Here is a 20,493-nt window from a genome sequence, read left to right as displayed (position 1 = left end):
ACCACCTCCAAATTTTACTGTTGGCACTACACATGCTGGCAGATGACAGTCACTGGGCATTTGCCATACCCACATCCTGCCATCGGATGGCCACATTGTGTACCGTGATTCGTCATTCCACACAACATTTTTCCACTGTTCAATCGTCCAATGTTTACATTCCTTACACCAAGCGATGTGTCGTTTGGCATTTATCGGTGTAATGTGTGGCTTATGAGGAGCAGCTCGACCATGAAATCTAAGTTTTCTCACCTCCCGCCTAACTGCCTTAGTACTTGCAGTGGATCCTGATGCAGATTGGAATTCTTGTGTGATTGTCTGGATAGATGCCTGCCTATTACACATTATGACTCTCTTCAACGGTCGGCAGTCTCTGTCAGTCAACAGACAAGATGGGCCTATACGTTTTTGTGCTGTACATGACCCTTCATGTTCCACTTCACCACCACATTGGAAACAGTGGACCTAGGGATGTTTAGGAGTGTGGAAACCTCGCATACAGACATATGACACAAGTGACATCCAATCACCTGACCATGTTCAGAGTCTGTGTGGTCCACGGACTGCCCAATTCTGCTCTCTCACTACTGAGGTTGCTGATATGAAGTACTCAGCAGTAGGTGGCAGCACAAGGTACCTAATATGAAAAACATATGTTTTTGGGCGTGTCCGGATACTTCGATCACATAGTGTAGCACTACATGACCTTGGTTCTCGCCACCCACCTGGTCTTAATTTATGTTAATTTCTTCCATCTCAGCTTTTCTTCACTGTAACTACGCTTTGCTTCACTCCATTTTAGTTTTCTATGTCTTTCCCATCTATTTTTCACTGCCCCATCCCACCTCTGTTACGTACAATGCACTTAGCTTCTCATTCTAATTAACTCATGCATGGTGTTTTAGTAGTAATCTCTGTCTTGCACATTACCCTGTCTTCCATATTTAAGCTTTCAGGTTTTCAAATCTCATCCAATGCAGTTCCCAACAGCCAGTCTTTCCTTCTCATGCCATACGGTAAGTTTCCCCTGACCAACAGTTGTGGGTGACTTTCCCAAAATCTACCCCTTTTCCTAGACCTCTCCAATCTTCCTTCACAATTCTTCCCTCACCTTCAACCCTTCTGCCTGAAGAAGGAGCCAATCACAACAGTCTTTTATTGTGTGTGTTCTGCCACTGCTGGATGAGTCAAATTTTTATCTATCCAATTAAATAATTTATCAATAATTGATTGTTTTTGTTATCAGATTAAATTATAGGCATATTTTAATAATTAAATTCTTTTAAAACACACTATTTTTTGTTTAACATAAAACAGTGTTTACTTTTATACAAAAAATGCTGGGTATAATGAATTTTGTGCCATGAATGTAACTTATCTCCTTCACTTCTCCAAATAATGCTGTAACACTGAATCAAATATGCTGAATTTCTTCAGAGAACAGATATGATAGGCGGTAGTGGAAAATAAACGGCAAGTAAGTTGTCTTCTGCTTGGATTAATCCACCATATAAATATGGTGATGATTTAAAATGGCTGAAAATATTGATCCGAAATAATACTGAGTGGAAACCCTCCTGTATTGTCCAGCTCCAAGTGCCACTAGATTGTGCTTTTCAAGGATTGCTTCAAGGCTTATGAGTAATTTACAAAAATTGGGTCCAGTGTGGGGCAAGGAACCACATAGTGGAATTCTGGTGAGTATAACAGGTACGACTCCTGTGTTTGTTGCACCATAGAGAAAATGGCGGTCATTAGTTCCAGAATAGAGGCTGAAAACCATCTGAAGTTGTAGGCATCTTGATTCACCTATCCACCCAGCCATATAACATTAATCATGTTCCCAGTGCAGTTAATGATCTTGAGAACCTTGAGAGATGTTGAATGATATGCCATGGATTATAATTAAATATGAGACATAGAAAACTCATAGAATTTGTAAAATGCAGTACAGTGTCTCTCATTTTGCAGCAATTTAAAGCTGCAAATATGTTATCTTGTATTATAATAAAAAATACATGAAATACTATACTTAGTATTAAGTACTTAGTATTAAGCACAAAGTGAATTTACTTCGGCAGAACCCCTTTTTGGTATGAAGGAGGCGCTTTTAGAGGATTTGGTGGTGATGGTGCAAGTACTTTCTTCATTGCAGCCATTGCCTTAGCTGTCATTTTTACATTCAAAGAATCTGCAAAAGCTTTCCGCTGCTGTGGTGAGTACGCATTCAAAGCATCTTGTGAATCTGGAGCAAGAATATTTTGCTTCATCACTTTAGTGTCTGAATAATTTTTTATTGAGTTTATGGATTCCTGAAAGAAAAGAAGATGAAAGGACGTCAATTACTAGAGAGACATTATTCATCTCATGATAAATAAAAGGAAAGCTAGTTTTCTAAAATAAACAATTTACTGTTTTTGACTTCATTTAAAGTTATTGTATGACATGGGAAGAAATATTCATAACATTGCAAAGATTGAACATGACTTCAAAAAACATTTTATGATTCAAGTTGTTATTGGCAAAGAGACAGTAAATAAACACTGATGAACAAAAACATTACATTATGGTCACTGCCCAATACAGGACTGCATTCTGCCTGATGGTGTTGCAGGTATGTGACATGGCAAGGAAAGGATGCAAGTGGAGAAGAGACAAACTGAGGACCACTCTAGAAATCATATGTCCCACAAATAGTGAAATCCACATATGCAACTTTCACAGGGGGCAGATTTTTATTGCTCTTTATTGCTCAGCACCTGGAAACAAACACCTTAGAAATTTTGAAGCTAGTTGGTTGTTCATGTGTCACTGTTGTGAGCATGTACGGAGAGTGGTTCATCTACATCTACATCTACATTTATACTCCGCAAGCCACCCAACGGTGTGTGGCAGAGGGCACTTTACGCGCCACTGTCATTACCTCCCTTTTCTGTTCCAGTCGCGTATGGTTCGCGGGAAGAACGACTGTCTGAAAGCCTCCATGCGCACTCGAATCTCTCTAATTTTACATTCGTGATCTCCTCGGGAGGCATAAGTAGGGGGAAACAATATATTCGATACCTCATCCAGAAATGCACCCTCTCGAAACCTGGCGAGCAAGCTACACCACGATGCAGAGTGCCTCTCTTGCAGAGTCTGCCACTTGAGTTTGCTAAACATCTCCGTAACGCTATCACGGTTACCAAATAACCCTGTGACAAAACGTGCCGCTCTTCTTTGGATCTTCTCTATCTCCTCTGTCAACCCGATCTGGTACGGATCCCACACTGATGAGCAATACTCAAGTATAGGCCGAATGTGTGTTTTGTAAGCCACCTCCTTTGTTGATGGACTACATTTTCTAAGGACTCTCCCAATGAATCTCAACCTGGTACCCGCCTTACCAACAATTAATTTTATATGATCATTCCACTTCAAATCGTTCCGCACGCGTACTCCGGATATTTTACAGAAGTAACTGCTACCCGTGTTTGTTCTGCTATCATGTTATCATACAATAAAGGATCCTTCTTTCTATGTATTCGCAATACATTACATTTGTCTATGTTAAGGGTCAGTTGCCACTCCCTGCACCAAGTGTCTATCCGCTGCAGATCTTCCTGCATTTCGCTACAATTTTCGAATGCTGCAACTTCTCTGTATACTACAGCATCATCCACGAAAAGCCACATGGAACTTCCGACACTATCTACTAGGTCATTTATATATATTGTGGAAAGTAACGGTCCCATAACACTTCCCTGTGGCACGCCAGAGGTTGCTTTAACGTCTGTAGACGTCTCTCAATTGATAACAACATGCTGTGTTCTGTTTGCTAAAAATACTTCAATCCAGCCACACAGCTGGTCTGATATTCCGTAGACTCTTACTTTGTTTATCAGGCGACAGTGCGGAACTGTAACGAACGCCTTCCGGAAGTCAAGGAAAGTAGCATCTACCTGGGAGCCTGTATCTAATATTTTCTGGGTCTCATGAACAAATAAAGCGAATTGGGTCTCACACGATCGCTGTTTCCGGAATCCATGTTGATTCCTACAGAGTAGATTTTGGGTTTCCAAAAATGACATGATACTCGAGCAAAAAACATGTTCTAAAATTCTACAACAGATCGAAGTCAGAGATATAGGTCTATAGTTTTGTGCATCTGCTCGACGACCCTTCTTGAAGACTGGGACTACCTGTGCTCTTTTCCAATCATTTGGAACCTTCCGCTCCTCTAGAGACTTGCGGTACATGGCTGTTAGAAGGGGGCAAGTTCTTTCGCATACTCTGTGTAGAATCGAACTGGTATCCCGTCAGGTCCAGTGGACTTTCCTCTGTTGAGTGATTCCAGTTGCTTTTCTATTCCTTGGACACTTATTTCGATGTCAGCCATTTTTTCATTTCTGCGAGGATTTAGAGAACGAACTGCAGTGCGGTCTTCCTCTGTAAAACAGCTTTGGATAAAGGTGTTTCGTATTTCAGCTTTACACTTGTCATCCTCTGTTTCAATGCCATCATCATCCCAGAGTGTCTGGATATGTTGTTTCGAGCCACTAACTGATTTAACGTAAGACCAGAACTTCCTAGGATTTTCTGTCAAGGACTGTGAAACCACAAGTTGGCAATAAGGTGTTGGATATCCACAACTCATCATTATAGATGTGGAAGACTTGCGTGTTCTGTAAGGCAGAATAGGTGGCAATCTGTGGTGGATCTGATGCAGAGTATAGTGCAGATGCAGGAACAAGTGTCACACAACTTGTGCATGTCATCGAACATGGGGCTCCACAGTACAAGATACCTAATAGTCATTGTTGACCCAATTGCATCTTCAATTACAATTGCAGTCAGCATGGTATCAACAAGACTGGACTATGGGTCAACAGAAATATGTTGCCTGGTCAGATGAATCATGTTTCTTGTTCTACCAGGTTGATAGTCATGTCTAGATAAACTGTCCTGGCAAGTGGCGGCTCAAAACATACAGCGCACCGTGGATGCTGGCTGAAAAGGGCAATATTACACTATGGGGCCATTCACCTCAGCTTCCATGGAACCTTTGGTGGTATTCGAAGGCACCATGAGAGCTGTGGACTATGTGAACACTGCTATGAACCACGCGCATCTCTTCACACTTGATGTCTTCCCCAAAGATGATGTAATCTTCCAGCAGGATAATGTTCAAGTTACAGGGCCAGAATCAAGCTACAGTGGTTTGAGAAGCATGATATAAAGTCATGTTGATGTCTTGGGTACCAATTTCCCTTGACATGAACCTGATGGAACAAATCTGGGATGCTACTGGCTGTAACCTCCAAGCCCAAAAAACACCATATCTTAACTTATGTGAATTGCATCACTAGTATGCATACTGGAGCCACATACCTCCAGAAACCTACTGAGAACTTTTCATATCCATGCTGTGTAGAACTGCTGCTGTACTGCATTCTAAGAGTGGGCCAACATGCTATTAGCATGGCTTATGAGTGGTATATGACACAAAATTATCTAAGAAATATTAGCTTAATATTATTTTCTTCAACACAGAATGAACACAAACATATGAATGAGATGCTTTACCCAAGCACTCTCATTCTTGGTTCCACCATAATTTATAGAAGGCCTCACACATTACTGCTACTGCAGCCACTTGCTCAGATTCTTGCGGTGTGTAATAACGTAACATATATACATGCACTGAACATAAAACGACAACAATTTCTAATTTTATCTGTAAGTCAATAAAATTATGCTCCCTTTGGTAGTCATTAATATGCTATGAAGGACAATTATGTTCTACAGAAGTCTCCTGTGGTAGGCACGATGCTGTTGTCATTTCAACAGATTTTTTTATTTAATTTAGTGTTTGGCATATATACCATGCAGCCAGCATCCTATTATATAAGTGATGCTAATTAAGACAAAATTGCCCAAGTGCAAGTAGGACTCACATGCAGATGATTCTGTACAAACTTAATTATGTATGTAGGTGCTTCATCCTTCCCGGGAACCAATAATCTTGACAATTTTTGCTTGTCAGATTTTATACTGGATTTGCAGCTGAGTTAGCCTCTCTCCTAAGTACAATCTATCAGAGATCCATCAAACAAAAAACTGTGTCCAGTTCTTGGAAAACAGCACAGGTCACATCCATCTACAAGAAGCACAGTAAAAGTGATTCACAAAATCGTCCAATATCCTTAACATCGATTTGTTGTAGAATCTTAGAACATATTCTGAGCTCAAACATAATGAGGTATCATGAACAGAACGACCTCCTCAGTGCCAACCAGCATGGATTCCGAAAACATCAATCACGTGAAACCAACTAGCAATTTTCTCACACGACAAATTGAAAGCTTTGGATCACGACAGAAAGGTAGACACAGTATTTCTTGATTTCCGATAAGCATTGGTGCAGTACCACACCTTCACTTATTGTCTAAAGTATCATATGGGGTATCAAGTGAAATTTGTGCCTTGGTTGAGGACTTTATGGTAGGGAGAACACAGCATGTTATTTTGTAAGGAGAGTTATCACCAGCTGTAGAAGTAACTTTGGGTGCACCCCAGGGAGGTGTGTTGGGACCCTTACTGTTCATGTTGTATATAATGACCTTGCAGACATTTTGCAGATGATGCAATTATCTATAATGAACTGTTTTCTGAAACAAGCTGCATAAATATTCAGCCACAATAAGATTTCAAAGTTGTGCAAAGATTGACAACTTAATTCAAATGTTCAGAAATGTACAACTATGCACCTTATAAAACAAAAAAAAACATAGTATCCTATGACTATAATAACCATGAGTCACTGATGGAATTGCCCAACTTATACAAATACCTGGTGTAACATTTCATACGGATATGAAATGGAATGATCACATAGGCTCAGTCAAGGGTAAAGCAGATGGTAGACTTAAATTTTATTGGTAGAATACTCAGGAAGTGCAATCAGTCTACAAAGAGATTGCTTACAAATCACTCATGGACCAATTTTAGAATATTGCTTAAGTGTGTTGGACCCTTACCAGATAGCATTAATAGGGGATATTGAATGTATACAGGGATGAATGGTCACAGGTTTGTTTGATCCATGGGAAAGGTCACCGAGATATTGAAAGAATGGGGCTTGACAACTCTTGAAGGCAGACATAAATTATCCCGAAAAAGTCTATTAATTAAGTTTTAAGAGCCAGCTTTAAATGATGATTCTAGGAATATACTAAAATCCCCTCCGTATCCCTCACATAGGGATCATGAGGATAAGATTAGAATAATTACACTATGCACAGATGAATTTAAACAATCATTCTTCCCCCACTCCATACATGAATGGAATAGGAGAAAACCCTAATACCTGGTACAGTGGAACATACCCTCTCTCTGCCATGCACCTCACGGTGGTTTGCAGAGTATATATGTAGATACAGATGTATCAAAATATATGACATAAATTGTTGTATCTTTTGACTGAACTGACTTAGAAGCTAAAACTTTGTACAATGCCAACAGAACATAGACCTAAAATTATGACATAAATTTGAACTTGATATGGCTACCTTTTCTGGAGGAAAGGGTTCTTAACAGTTTGACAGACAGATGGACAACAAAGTGATCCTGAAATTATCCGGTTTTTACTGACTGATGTATGAAACTCTAAAAATTGTGTAAGGATATTCTGAGCATATACTAACCTAGAGGGTCTTTTTTTTTTTTTTTGTAAGAGTGGGCAAAAATGTAACAGGACATAAAGAATGCTCCACTGAACGATTTGAGGAAGGGAACCTAGGGTCAGACTAGCCAGCTTAATGAGATGTGGAAGTAAACTTGTCTATCACTTTGTCTGGTATTATTTTTCCAGCTTATTTACAACTAACATGCGCACAAGTTGACACACACTGCTCAGTTTATTTATGTGTACAGTCTTTATTTATTGCAAGGAAACAAGGAGGACAAGCCTGATTATTAGGAAGTCACAATGAAGGTTTCGTTTACTTTACTTGTCCATAAGATGACTCTGTCGTACTGCATTTACATTGCCCCATGATAGAATGTGCTACGAATCAACAACAGACCCATTCATTACTCAGTGCTACTCAGAGACATACAGTACAATATGATGGAGCAGTACCAGTACAGTTTTGCAGAACTCACTGACATGCACCTTGTGCATGAGGAAGTGTGTTGCAATGCTCTCACTGCTGACAAGCTGTACACGGAATGATTTCCTAACAGGCATCATCTGTCACGATGAGCGTTTATTTCTCTCAAGTGCTGAATGCAAGAGACTGCTTCATGAAAAAGAAGAAGCGAGGGACTTGGCAACATGAGGACCACTCGCACACCTAATTTTGAAGAGGAGGTTCTGGAAGATGTTGCAGCAGACACCACCACAAATGCTCGTTGTACTGCATGTGAAATGAGTACTGCACATACTAGTGTGTGGCGAATACTCCATGAACAATTACACCCATAGCATCCATAATGAGTCCATGCACTGTTTGTGATCGCCTATGCACATTTTGTCCATGGCTTCTCCACTAATGAACTGATCGACTAGATTTCCTCCAAATCATGCTGCTTACTGATGAGGCCTCATTTGATCATGATTGTATTTTGAATAGTAGGAATGGCCGTTGTGTGGGGTGAGGAAAACCCTCATGCTGTAGTAGAATGACACCATTAACTAAGTTTTGCTGTCAATATCTGGGCCAGCATTGTAGGTGGGAATCTCATTAGGCCATATCTTCTACATGGCCATCGGAATGACCACCTGTACTTGAGGTTTGTACAAAGAGTTCTACCTGAGTTGTTGGAGGATACCCTTGGCTGTTCATGAGATGATGTGGATATAACATGACAGTGCACTGCCTCACTTCAGTGTGATGTCCGCAACCATAACAATGATGTGAAACTTCCTGGCAGATTAAAACTGTGTGCCAGGCTGAGACTTGAATTCTGGACTTTTGCCTTCTGTGGGCAAGTGCTCTACCAACTGAGCGACCCAAGCATGACTCAAGACCCATCCTCACAGCTCTAATTCCGCCAGTACCTCGTCTCCTACCTTACAAACTTCACAGAAGCTCTCCCGAAAAACTTGCAGAACTAGCACTCCTGGAAAGATGCTGCATTTCCCAGTCACTGGATTGGAAGGGGAGGTCCTATTTCATGGCCTGAAAGGTCACCTTACCTGAATCCCCTTGATTATTTCCTAAGGAGATACATAACGTCACTTGTGTAAGAGACCCCAGTGGATACAAAGGGAATTAGTTGCCAGAATTGTAGCTGGCTGTGATGTGATTTAAAACACACAAGGGATATTTTTCAGAGTGCATCAGAACCTTGTTCTCTGATGCCATGCTTGCATTGCATTTGATGGCTGTCAATTTCAGCACATTTTGTGAGATACAGTACAAATTGTACGTCCATTGTGTCATTGATGGTATTTGCAGTTAACTGTAAATAATGTAAATAAAAAATCTGCCACCACAAAACCACTCCTTTTAATACATTTACACGCAGTTTTTTCGAAATTTTCCTGAATTGCTCCACTCTTTAACGTGTTTTGGCGGCAACACAACCACCTAACCTTTGTGCACATCATTGTCTACCAACCCAAGTTCACCACAGGATCAACATAGCCCAGCTTTAACCAACACTTTTTCGCCTTTTTTCACACCAGATCTCCAGTTGCTTTCTAGTTCACCTTTATCTCTCCCCATATATTTTTATTTTCATTTTCATTTCAGCCTCATGTTACACTTTCCACCTTCTAATACCATGTCACCCTCACAACATGCCCACAACGACCCCATTAAGTTTTATTTACATTCCCTCCGCAAACATGCCTTCGCCCTAGCCAGATTACACTCCCATATTTTATTTTCTCAGGCTTGTCTGCCATTTGGCATTAGCCCCAAAGGCCTCACACTTAAAGTTCCCATCTCTGGCTGTAACCCTTCTTTCCATCAGTCCCTATACCAATTCCAAACTGAACAATCCATTGCCCTCACCCACCTAATCCTTCACCTACACATCAACTCAGCCAATGAAGACACCCTATCCTTAATAAAAGTACTCAATCTCTCCTCTCCCACATCCACACCAGCTGTTCAGAGCATCCTCCTACAGGCCAACCGCAAATTAGAACAGCATGCCACCCTCCACCTCAAAAAACTATCCAATCTCCTGGTTTCCCACCTCCGGAAAGGCAACTCACTCACCCTTCACAACCTTTCCAGTAAACCTCAACCTCCTGTCATTGCACACAGACCCAGTCTCTCCCATCTACTCAATCTCCCACTTCCAGCTCCACTCCCCCCAAAACCTCAAAATTCCAATCAACACAATCTGGAACCACAACACCCTAATTCAGTAGTTAACCTTTCCTCCAAACCTCTCTCCCAATCCGAAACCTCTGTCCTATCCAAAGGCCTCACCTTCAGCCCCACTCCCAGATTCAACCAAACAGCCCTTGTCAAAGATTTACTGTCCTACACCCGTACTCTCTGCTGGAAATATCACTTTGCCATGAAGAAAAATCATCCGAATCCTACTCCTAATGATCCAACTCCCCAAGACACTATCCAAATTGAACCCTACCTGGAACAGTTCTGTCCTCCTTCACAGCGGGACCCACCTCCTCTTCCTCAAAATCACCCTCTCCACACCTTCCAGGAATTTCTGACTTCCAGCCTTGCCTCTCAATCCTTCTTAAAAAACCTTAATCCTACTCCCAACATCACCACTGCTGAAGCCCAGGCTATCCGTGATCTGAAGGCTGACCGATCCATCGTCATTCTTCCGCCGGACAAGGGTTCCATGACCGTGGTACTTGATCATCGGGAGTATGTGGCTGAGGGACTGCGTCAGCTTTCAGACAACACTACATACAAAGTTTGCCAAGGTAATCCCATTCCTGATGTCCAGGCAGAGCTTCAAGGAATCCTCAGAACCTTAGGCCCCCTACAAAACCTTTCACCTGACTCCATCAACCTCCTGACCCCACCAACACCTTGCACCCTTACCTTCTACCTTCTTCCTAAAATTCACAAACCCAATCATCCCGGCCGCCCCATTGTAGCTGGTTACTAAGCCCCCACAGAACGTATCTCTGCCTACGTAGATCAACACCTTCAACCCATTACATGCAGTCTCCCATCCTTCATCAAAGACACCAACCACTTTCTCGAACGCCTGGAATCTTTACCCAGTCGGTTACCCCCAGAAACCATCCTTGTAACCATTGATGCCACTTCCTTATACACAAATATTCCGCACATCCAGGGCCTCGCAGCGATGGAGCACTTCCTTTCACGCCGATCACCTGCCACCCTACCTAAAACCTCTTTCCTCATTACCTTAGCCAGCTTCATCCTGACCCACAACTTCTTCACTTTCGAAGGCCAGACATACCAACAATTAAAGGGAACAGCCATGGGTACCAGGATGGCCCCCTCATACGCCAACATATTCATGGGTTGCTTAAAGGAAGCCTTCTTGGTTACCCAGGCCTGGTACAGATTTATTGATGATATCTTCATGATCTGGACTCACAGTGAAGAAGAACTCCAGAATTTCCCCTCCAACCTCAACTCCTTTGGCTCCATCAGATTCACCTGGTCCTACTTCAAATCCCACGCCACTTCCCTTGACGTTGACTTCCACCTGTCCAATGCCAGCTTCACACATCCGCCCACATCAAACCCACCAACAAGCAACAGTATCTCCATTATGACAGCTGCCACCCATTCCACATCAAACGGTCCCTTCCCTACAGCCTAGGTCTTCGTGGCAAACGAATCTGCTCCAGTCCGGAATCCCTGAACCATTACACCAACAACCTGAAAACAGCTTTCGCATCCCGCAACTACCCTCCCGACCTGGTACAGAAGCAAATAACCAGAGCCACTTCCTCATCCTCTCAAACCCAGAACCTCCCACAGAAGAAACACAAAAGTGCCCCACTTGTGACAGGATACTTTCCGGGACTGGATCAGACTCTGAATGTGGCTCTCCATCAGGGCTACGACTTCCTCAAATCCTGCCCTGAAATGAGATCCATCCTTCATGAAATCCTCCCCACTCCACCAAGAGTGTCTTTCCGACGTCTACCTAGCCTTCGTAACCTCTTAGTTCATCCCTATGAAATCCCCAAACCACCTTCCCTACCCTCTGGCTCCTACCCTTGTAACCGCCCCCGGTGTAAAACCTGTCCCATGCACCCTCCCACCACCACCTACTTCAGTCCTGTAACCCGGAAGGTGTACAGGATCAAAGGCAGAGCCACGTGTGAAAGCACCCACGTGATTTACCAACTGACCTGCCTACACTGTGAAGCTTTCTATGTGGGAATGACCAGCAACAAACTGTCCATTCACATGAATGGACACAGGCAGACAGTGTTTGTTGGTAATGAGGATCACCCTGTGGCTAAACATGCCTTGGTGCACGGCCGGCACATCTTGGCACAGTGTTACACCGTCCGGGTTATCTGGATACTTCCCACTAACACCAACCTGTCAGAACTCTGGAGATGGGAACTTGTCCTTCAGTATATCCTCTCTTCTCTTTATCCGCCAAGCCTCAATCTCCGCTAATTTCAATTTGCCGCCGCTCATACCTCACCTGTCTTTCAACAACATCTTTGCCCCTATACTTCTGCCTCGACTGACATCTCTGCCCAAACTCTTTGCCTTTACAAATGTCTGCTTGCGCTGTGTATGTGTGGATGGATATGTGTGGTTGCAGAGCTGGATATTGCACTCATGGAAGAATGGTCAAATATCCCTCAAGAGCTGATTGATAACCTCATACTGTCCATGCCACGCAGGACTGGCCACCCAAGGTGATCACACACGATATTAGAGGGCAACAAGAATGACTGTTTCACCATTATGGTAGCCCCACGATGCCTCTCTGCATAAGGCCGGTATTACACTATCAAATTTCTTTGTCAGAGATTTGATCAAAGATGTGATCCAATATTCCGTCCAATATATTTGACAAAGATCTTTGACGTAGCGCTACAAGGGGTATTACACTGTCATCAAATTTTTCGTCAAAGTTCAAGATGGCTGACAACAACTTGTTATTAACCGCAGCAGTTCTACGTACTCCAATTGCATTGTGTGCACATGCGGAAAAGAAGTGGGGGAAAAAAATGGAACCATACATACGAGGTTAACAGTCTTAAAAGTCCTGGGATTACAACTTGATAATAAATTCAGTTGGGAGGAGCACACCACAGAACTGCAGAAAGGCCTTAACAAATCTATATTTGCAATTCGAGTGTTAGCAGACATAGGCAACATAAAAATGAAAAAGCTTGCATACTTTCATTCCATAATGTCACATGGGATAATATTTTGGGGTAAATCTTGAAGTCAAACAAAAGTTTTCAAGTTCCAAAAGCGTGTAATACGTATTATTTGTGGAGTAAATTCACGGACCTCCTGCAGAAACCTCTTCAAAGAACTGGGTATACTAACTACTGCCTCTCAGTATATTTACTTCTTAATGAAATTTGTCGTAAATAATATATGTCTTTTTCCAACAAACAACTCAGTTCATACATACAATACCAGGCACAAAAATGATCTGCACAAGGACTTAAAAGCACTTACTTTAGTTCAAAAAGGAGTCCACTACTCAGGAACACTCATCTTCAATAATTTGCCAGGAAACATAAAAAATTTACTTAGAAATAAAGATCAGTTTAAAAGGAGCCTGAAAGACTTACTACTGGCCAACTCCTACTCCATTGGAGAAATTTTTAATAGAAACAAATGATGTATTTATTCATATTATTAGTGTTGTTGTTTCAGCTTAAAAAAAATCGACATGTTCTACATCCACGAGGATCTCCTCAGCACGGATCTATGGAACGAAAAACTAATCTAATCTGGGTGAAGCCGTGGGTTTTATGACGACATGATAAAAGCATTCAACAAAACTTGTTACATGAGCTTACAGTGGAAGACGTCAAGTCATACATCATTTACTTAAGAATGGATGAGCATACATTTCTGTATGTGCTCAATGAAGTGTACCCTCATATCACAAAGCACAATATTCACTTAAGAACTGCTACATCTTCAGAAGACAGGCTCACTATAACACTCCGATTCCTTGCTACAGGAGAGGGTTATGTTATGTTAGGTTAGGTTAGGTTAGGTCAGGTTAGGTCTCCAATCTTCTTAATCTATTTTTGTATTCAGGGTGCCTCATGTTGTAAAGCACCTCATCAGCTTCAGACATCTCTATTAATTTTGTAGTTGTCAGCACACACCAATTGTATTTACCGGCAATGGTTATAAAAACACTACAGATGACAGAACGCTGCAGCGATGCTAGTGCTCCATGTGGTAACATGTCACATTGCAGTGAACAGAAGACAAGCGGTTTCTTTGATCAAATATACAGCGAGGCCCTAGATTTGATCAAATATTGGACGACATTTGACAAAGTCCCTATTACACTATCAAATATCTTTGACAAAGATATTGGACAATGATATTGGACAAAGAAATTTGATAGTGTAATATCGGCCTAACCACCATGTAAACCTCAAGTAAAGAGTTGAGACAGCAAAATATTGTACTGTATCGCACACAAATTACAATTGTAACTGATACCTCAATAAAATATGTTTCCATAAGTCTATTGTGCTTGATCCCCTAATTTTTTTGAGCAGTGTACAACATTGTGGTATATGTACACATAGGGCACAACTTTGCTCATGAAAAGTGAGGATGAAAAACAGCATGAACAAATTGTCTTGCCACAGCTGGAAAGTAGTTTCACAATACCCACACATAACATAACACAATGAGAACGTAGGAATTGATATAAATAGGTCGCTGTTCTTTCCTGATCAAATATCACTTAAATACTATAAAACAAAGGGAGGTGTGTGAGATTGTACTTACATTCCCATCAGGAGATAAAATATTCTCTTTGTCATCTGATGAGCTCATATGATACATTTCTCTATCATTATTAGTCTCAGCATAGAAGTTTCTTAAAGTTTCATCACTAGCTGAACTACATCCTGAGTCATGAACAGAAGTAAGAGATGTTGTTGATGAAGTCTGATCACGAACTATGCTTCCATGTTGACCGGATTTTTGAAGATGTGATCTTGTTGCTTTACGAAGATACATCTTTTGCTGACGTGTGATTTTATTTTTCATCTTTCTCCTTGGAGTTTTATTGTCTCTGCTGAAATGTTTCTGAGAAGTTTGCAACATCTGCATCAAGAATAAAAACATTTAAATAAACAGAGATTAAAACAGATAGCTGAAAATACAGGAATATAAAAAGTATACAGTATGTTAGTGCTGCCATATTGCACACTGGATGTAATAATGAAAATATTTCCTATTTTATAATGTAAAATTATTCTTTGAAGATTTTTAATTGAAAACAAATTGTCAAAGCAATTAGCTTTAAAGGAGTCTCCTTTCAGAGAGAATCAACAACATTTAAAGTATTTTCTTAAATGATACAATATTTTAAATAAGTGTCTTCCTTTCAAGAGTCCTACTTTGTTGGACAAAATCTTACGTAGAATTGACATTCTGTATCATATTCATGCTCAACATAATGGAAATTCCTGGATGGAACAATATGTAAAATAAGGGAAAGGCAACCACTCACCCATAGGGGACGGATGTGTGTGTGTGTGGGCGAGTGGGGGAGATAAAAACATGTAACAGAAAACAGTACTCACACTAGCTGTCAAGCACTTTCTCTTTTTCTAGTAAAAGTACAGACATTCACAGACAGAAAAATGCACACTTCCATGGCCTCAGCAGGACTGATAGAGAGTAGGTGTCTGGGCTAATGTAGGTGGGCAGGGGGCACAGCAGCTGCACAGCAAGATGAAACGAGTTCAGAAGGAAGAGCATATAAGAACTAGATGGGGCAGGGGGAGGGGGGGGCAGAGGGGCAGGAAAAGAGAGGAAGGTGGAGATGAACACAGAGAGGGGCATGAGAAAAAGAGGGGGGAGGGGGAGAGGGGAAAGGGCAGCAGTAGGAAGGAGGGACAGAGAGAGAGAGAATGCCTACATTAAGGTGGGGGGGAGTAGTTTGGAAAGGCAGTACACAATCTGGTTGGGGAACGAGTAGTGTCAACAGAAGAGTGAAGGAAAAAAGTAAGATGAGGCAATGGGAAACAGGTCAGTGGAGGTTTAAGCAAGAGAAACAATTTATGTCCACATAGTTTAGAGAAACTTGTGCTGGAATGGAGTGTCCAAATGGTCCACATAGAGAAGCAGCTGTTGAAGTTATTTGTGTTGTGATGAGCAACATTTATGGAAATTGCTTGATTAAGCTTGTGGTTTGCCACAGTTTGGAAGTAACTATTCATGTGATTAGACAATTGGATACTTATCATGCCCACATTGAGTGCTGTATAGTAGTTAAGGGATGGCTGATTTAAACCATAGCTACTTTCACACATGGTCCTGCCTTTAAGTTGATAAGAAACACCAGTGAATGGACTGCGGTAGGAGATGGTGGGCGAGATTCTGCGTGGTTGTGTGTGTGAATGTGTGTACTTTTGTTAGAAATGAAACAACTGCTTGAAAGCTAATACGAATACTGTTTTCTGTTAATTGTTTCTATGCACCACACATACTTCATCCTCACGTATTTTGATATGTTAGAGTGGCCTGAACCACCAGACAGGATGAAGTATTTTTGGGTAATTGCCTTGGATGAACCATGCATACTACACTCTCATGCTCATAAATTAAGGATAATTGCAGCATGTGGTGCCACACAACTACACATGACACAGACCTGTAAGTCCATGGTATTGGTGATAAGTAGAGAAAACTGTCCCCAAACACAGGTGCTACAAAACGTCACTGTTTCGTGCACACGTACCCTGACATCAGTATGAGATATGCGTACACAGGCTGAACAACGGGTTGGCATACTCTGGATCAGGTGGTGGAGCAGCTGCTGGGGTATAGCCGCCCAGTCTTGCACCAGTGCCTGTCAGAGCTCCTGAAGTGTCCTAGGTGTTCGAAGACATGCAGCACTATGTTGGCCAAGAGCATCCCAGATGTGCTTGATGGGGTTTATGTCTGGAGAACAGGCAGGTCACTTCATTCACTTGATTTTTCTGTTTCAAGGTACTCCTCCGTGATGGCAGCTCAGTGGGGCCTTGCGTTATCATCCATCAGGAGGAAGGTAGGACCCACTGAACCCCTGAAAAGGTGAACATACTGGTGAAAAATGACGTCCCAATACACCTGACTTGTTACAGTTCCTCTGTCAAAGACATGCAGGGGTGTACGTGCACCAGTCATAATCCCACCCCACACCATCAAACCCTTTCAAGGACATTAAGGGGTTGGTATCTGGTTCCTGGTTCATGCCAGATGAAGACCCGGCAAGAATCACTGCTCAGACTATACCTGGACTCATCCATGAACATAATCTGGGACCACTGTTCCAGTGACCGTGTACTGCGTTCTTGACACCAGGCTTTACGGGCTCTCCTGTGACCAGGGATCAGTGGAATGCACCTTGGAGGTCTCCAGACGAATAAATCATGTCTGTTCAGTCATCTGTAGACTGTGTGTCTGGAGACAACAGTTCCAGTGGCTGCGGCAAGGTCCCAAGCAAGGCTACCTGCAGTACTCCATGGCCATCTGCGGGCACTGATGGTGAGATATCGGCCTTCTTGTGGTGTTGTACACTGTGGACGTCCTGTACTGTAGTTCCTGGACTCATCTCATGTCTGCTGGAATCATTGCCATAATCTTGAGATCACACTTCGTGGCACAAGGAGAGCCCGTGCTACGACCTGCTGTATTTGACCAGCCTCCAGTTGCCCTAGTATTCTACCCCTCATAACGTCATCAATATGTGTTCTTCGAGCCATTTTCAACACACAGTCACTATTAGCACATCTGAAGACATCTGCACACTTACTCGCTGCACCGTACTCTGACATGCACCAACACACCTCTGCGTATGTGGACTGCTGCCAGTGCCATCGCGTGATGACCACAGGTCAAATGCACCACATGGTCATACACCGAGGTGATTTAAACCCACAAACTGCCCACCAGGCCATTGTTTCACCATGTATCAGCATTATCCTTAATTTATGAGCATGAGTGTAATTTGTCAGATTCAGAAAGTACAGACCTCTTCCAAAAGCAATGTCAAAAATCAACATCAACCTTCAAACAGGTGTAGAAACAGTTCTGCGCTGTCCTGGGTGAGGCTTTATCCACAGGTTTTAGAGGTAATAAAATTAATTTTCTTCGCACTCACTACAAGATTATGTAGACAGAGACATGTGCACAAATCTAAGTGTGCTGATAAGTAGCTTGCTCATTATGTAGGTTTAAGGAAACTCTGCAGTCATGACACCATGGACAAAAATCAATAAAAGATGGAGGATCCAACTGTACTCAGGCTCGTTCACTACCTATTTTACACGTCGCTCATCTGCAAAGGGGTCTGGTAGTGAACAGCTGCATTTGTGCCCCCTAATACTGAGTCATATATTGGCTAGCCTTTGAACAGCAGTGAACTGAATACACAATTGTTTATACCACCACCTTGCGCAAAATGAGGTACACTCTACAAGTTCAGATTGAAACTTATTTATTTAAAAAATACGCTTCTAACTTCGTGGGGATGCATGTGAAAGTTCCCAAATAAATCTGATCTGGATAAATAATAATCGGTGCAATTCGTACGCATGGTTTATTGTCTCACACCTACACACTTTCACATTGTTCTTTCACTGTTTAATCACATACACTGGCATCCATGCTTACACTCGCAGCAATTTGCCACTCTGAACTTACTACCACAACGGACAACCAGCAAAGACCCCATTTTCCTCCTCATATCCCCAGTCCTGAGTCGGGTCACATGACACTTCATTAATCAAAATAATTCCTAAACATGGGCACAATTTGTTTACAATCTTTATAAGATTTAAATACTTAAACCTAAATACATTATGTAATTTTACACACATTTATCACCACATAATTTTATAAATCGTTACATTTAAAAAAACAAAACACTATGCAACAGAACTACGAACACTCATTAAAACACAAAACAAGTATTTTCATGTCCATTTTGCATTACACTATTTTCACACTGCATTTAATACATAATTTTATTCTTAAGCATGGAAAATTTAAATCAGAACTAATTTATGATGTGCTATCAGATTTACATAATTAGGAATAACTCCATGTTTTGGCACAGTTTCACCCTCTCCCTTCATTTAATGACGTCTTTGCATGAAATATGAGACATACAAATACTTGTCTGGCACTACAAAGATCGAAACTGAATGGTGTCTTCATAATAATATAATCACTTAGTTTGAAGTTGTTCTACACATCTTTATAACTTAAATCTACTATGGAAGGTTTTGATTGAAGTACACCAGCCCAATATATAATTTCTGCTTCTGTGCTTTAAATTTAAATTATGAACTACTTGGAAGAACTTGTTTTCACATGACTTCTATTTCAATTATCCAAGGACTCATTACAAGCACACCCTACATTATTTACTTAAGCACAAAGTCATGTAAAGTAATTACATGCAATTATGTAACTAAGTAATTTAAACCATCTAAAACTGCTGAATGCTGCCTTCTCTTTATCAGGTAAAGATGAGTCTATAAATATACTGACTTGTCTTTGTGCTTTTCACATCCTATCCATTTTTCCAAAGCTGATATTTCCATTGCCAGCAAAGCTGCTGTATGGCAATATTACCCCCGTTACCTTACAAGGAGACATCTACTTACCACATGAAAGCAACTGTCAAATGATCATATGGTACAGAGAGTTTTGTAATTTTATTTGTAATTGACACCTGCAGGCCAAATTGACCATTTTGAGAGAAATTGTACATTTGTTCAAAAATGTAACACACAGTTCTTTTCATGGAACCTGCAAGCCATAATTTTCTAGATAGCAGTCATCAGCTGAATCTGTTCACTGTAGGCAACCACTGTTAGACAGATCTAGAATGGTTTGTGCTTCATAACATCAGTTGAAGTTGGAATGATCTTCCTGTGCTATACAATGACTCTGTAGTCAACTTCACCTGTTTGGCATAAAGTGAAATTGTCTGAGCTCCAAATGACTCTTTGAGGCATGGTAACAGGCTGTACCACATACACAAGCCCTATCTTCCTGTTCATGACTGGAGACACAGGGTGCTCTATTGAAGTTCACAATAAATGTAGGTTTACTTTTACCTCCAAACACAGATGGCTGTACTTAGTAGTCACATATGGTAAAAGAGGGTTGAGAAAGAGGTCTGCAGTCAATAAAAAAAGAAAAAAACTGGGCAAGCCATAAAGGTGCTGCAAAATGTTCTTGAGCAGTTTAGTTGCAGACAAAGGAAGGACTCCTACAAAAATCCAGTATATATCATTCATGGAAGAGTCATAATACACCAGACATTAATGCACTGGCAGTATCACATGTTGCATCT

At 41.4% G+C, this 20,493-nt stretch overlaps 1 protein-coding gene across 1 annotated transcript in view; it reads right to left on the bottom strand.

Moving 5' to 3' along the window:
- Positions 1-20,493, bottom strand: part of LOC124594660 — a 146,735-nt gene that overhangs the window by 54,945 nt on the left and 71,297 nt on the right. Inside the window, exons 5-6 of the mRNA XM_047133029.1 lie at positions 14,922-15,242; positions 2,074-2,312 (exon numbers count right to left, since the gene is read on the bottom strand). Coding sequence (XP_046988985.1) covers positions 2,074-2,312; positions 14,922-15,242 — 560 coding nt within the window. The remainder of the gene's footprint in view (positions 1-2,073; positions 2,313-14,921; positions 15,243-20,493) is intronic.

The sequence above is a fragment of the Schistocerca americana genome, chromosome 2, assembly GCF_021461395.2.
Source record: "Schistocerca americana isolate TAMUIC-IGC-003095 chromosome 2, iqSchAmer2.1, whole genome shotgun sequence".
Taxonomy (NCBI): domain Eukaryota; kingdom Metazoa; phylum Arthropoda; class Insecta; order Orthoptera; family Acrididae; genus Schistocerca; species Schistocerca americana.
This window is presented reverse-complemented; position numbering and strand designations above follow the sequence as displayed.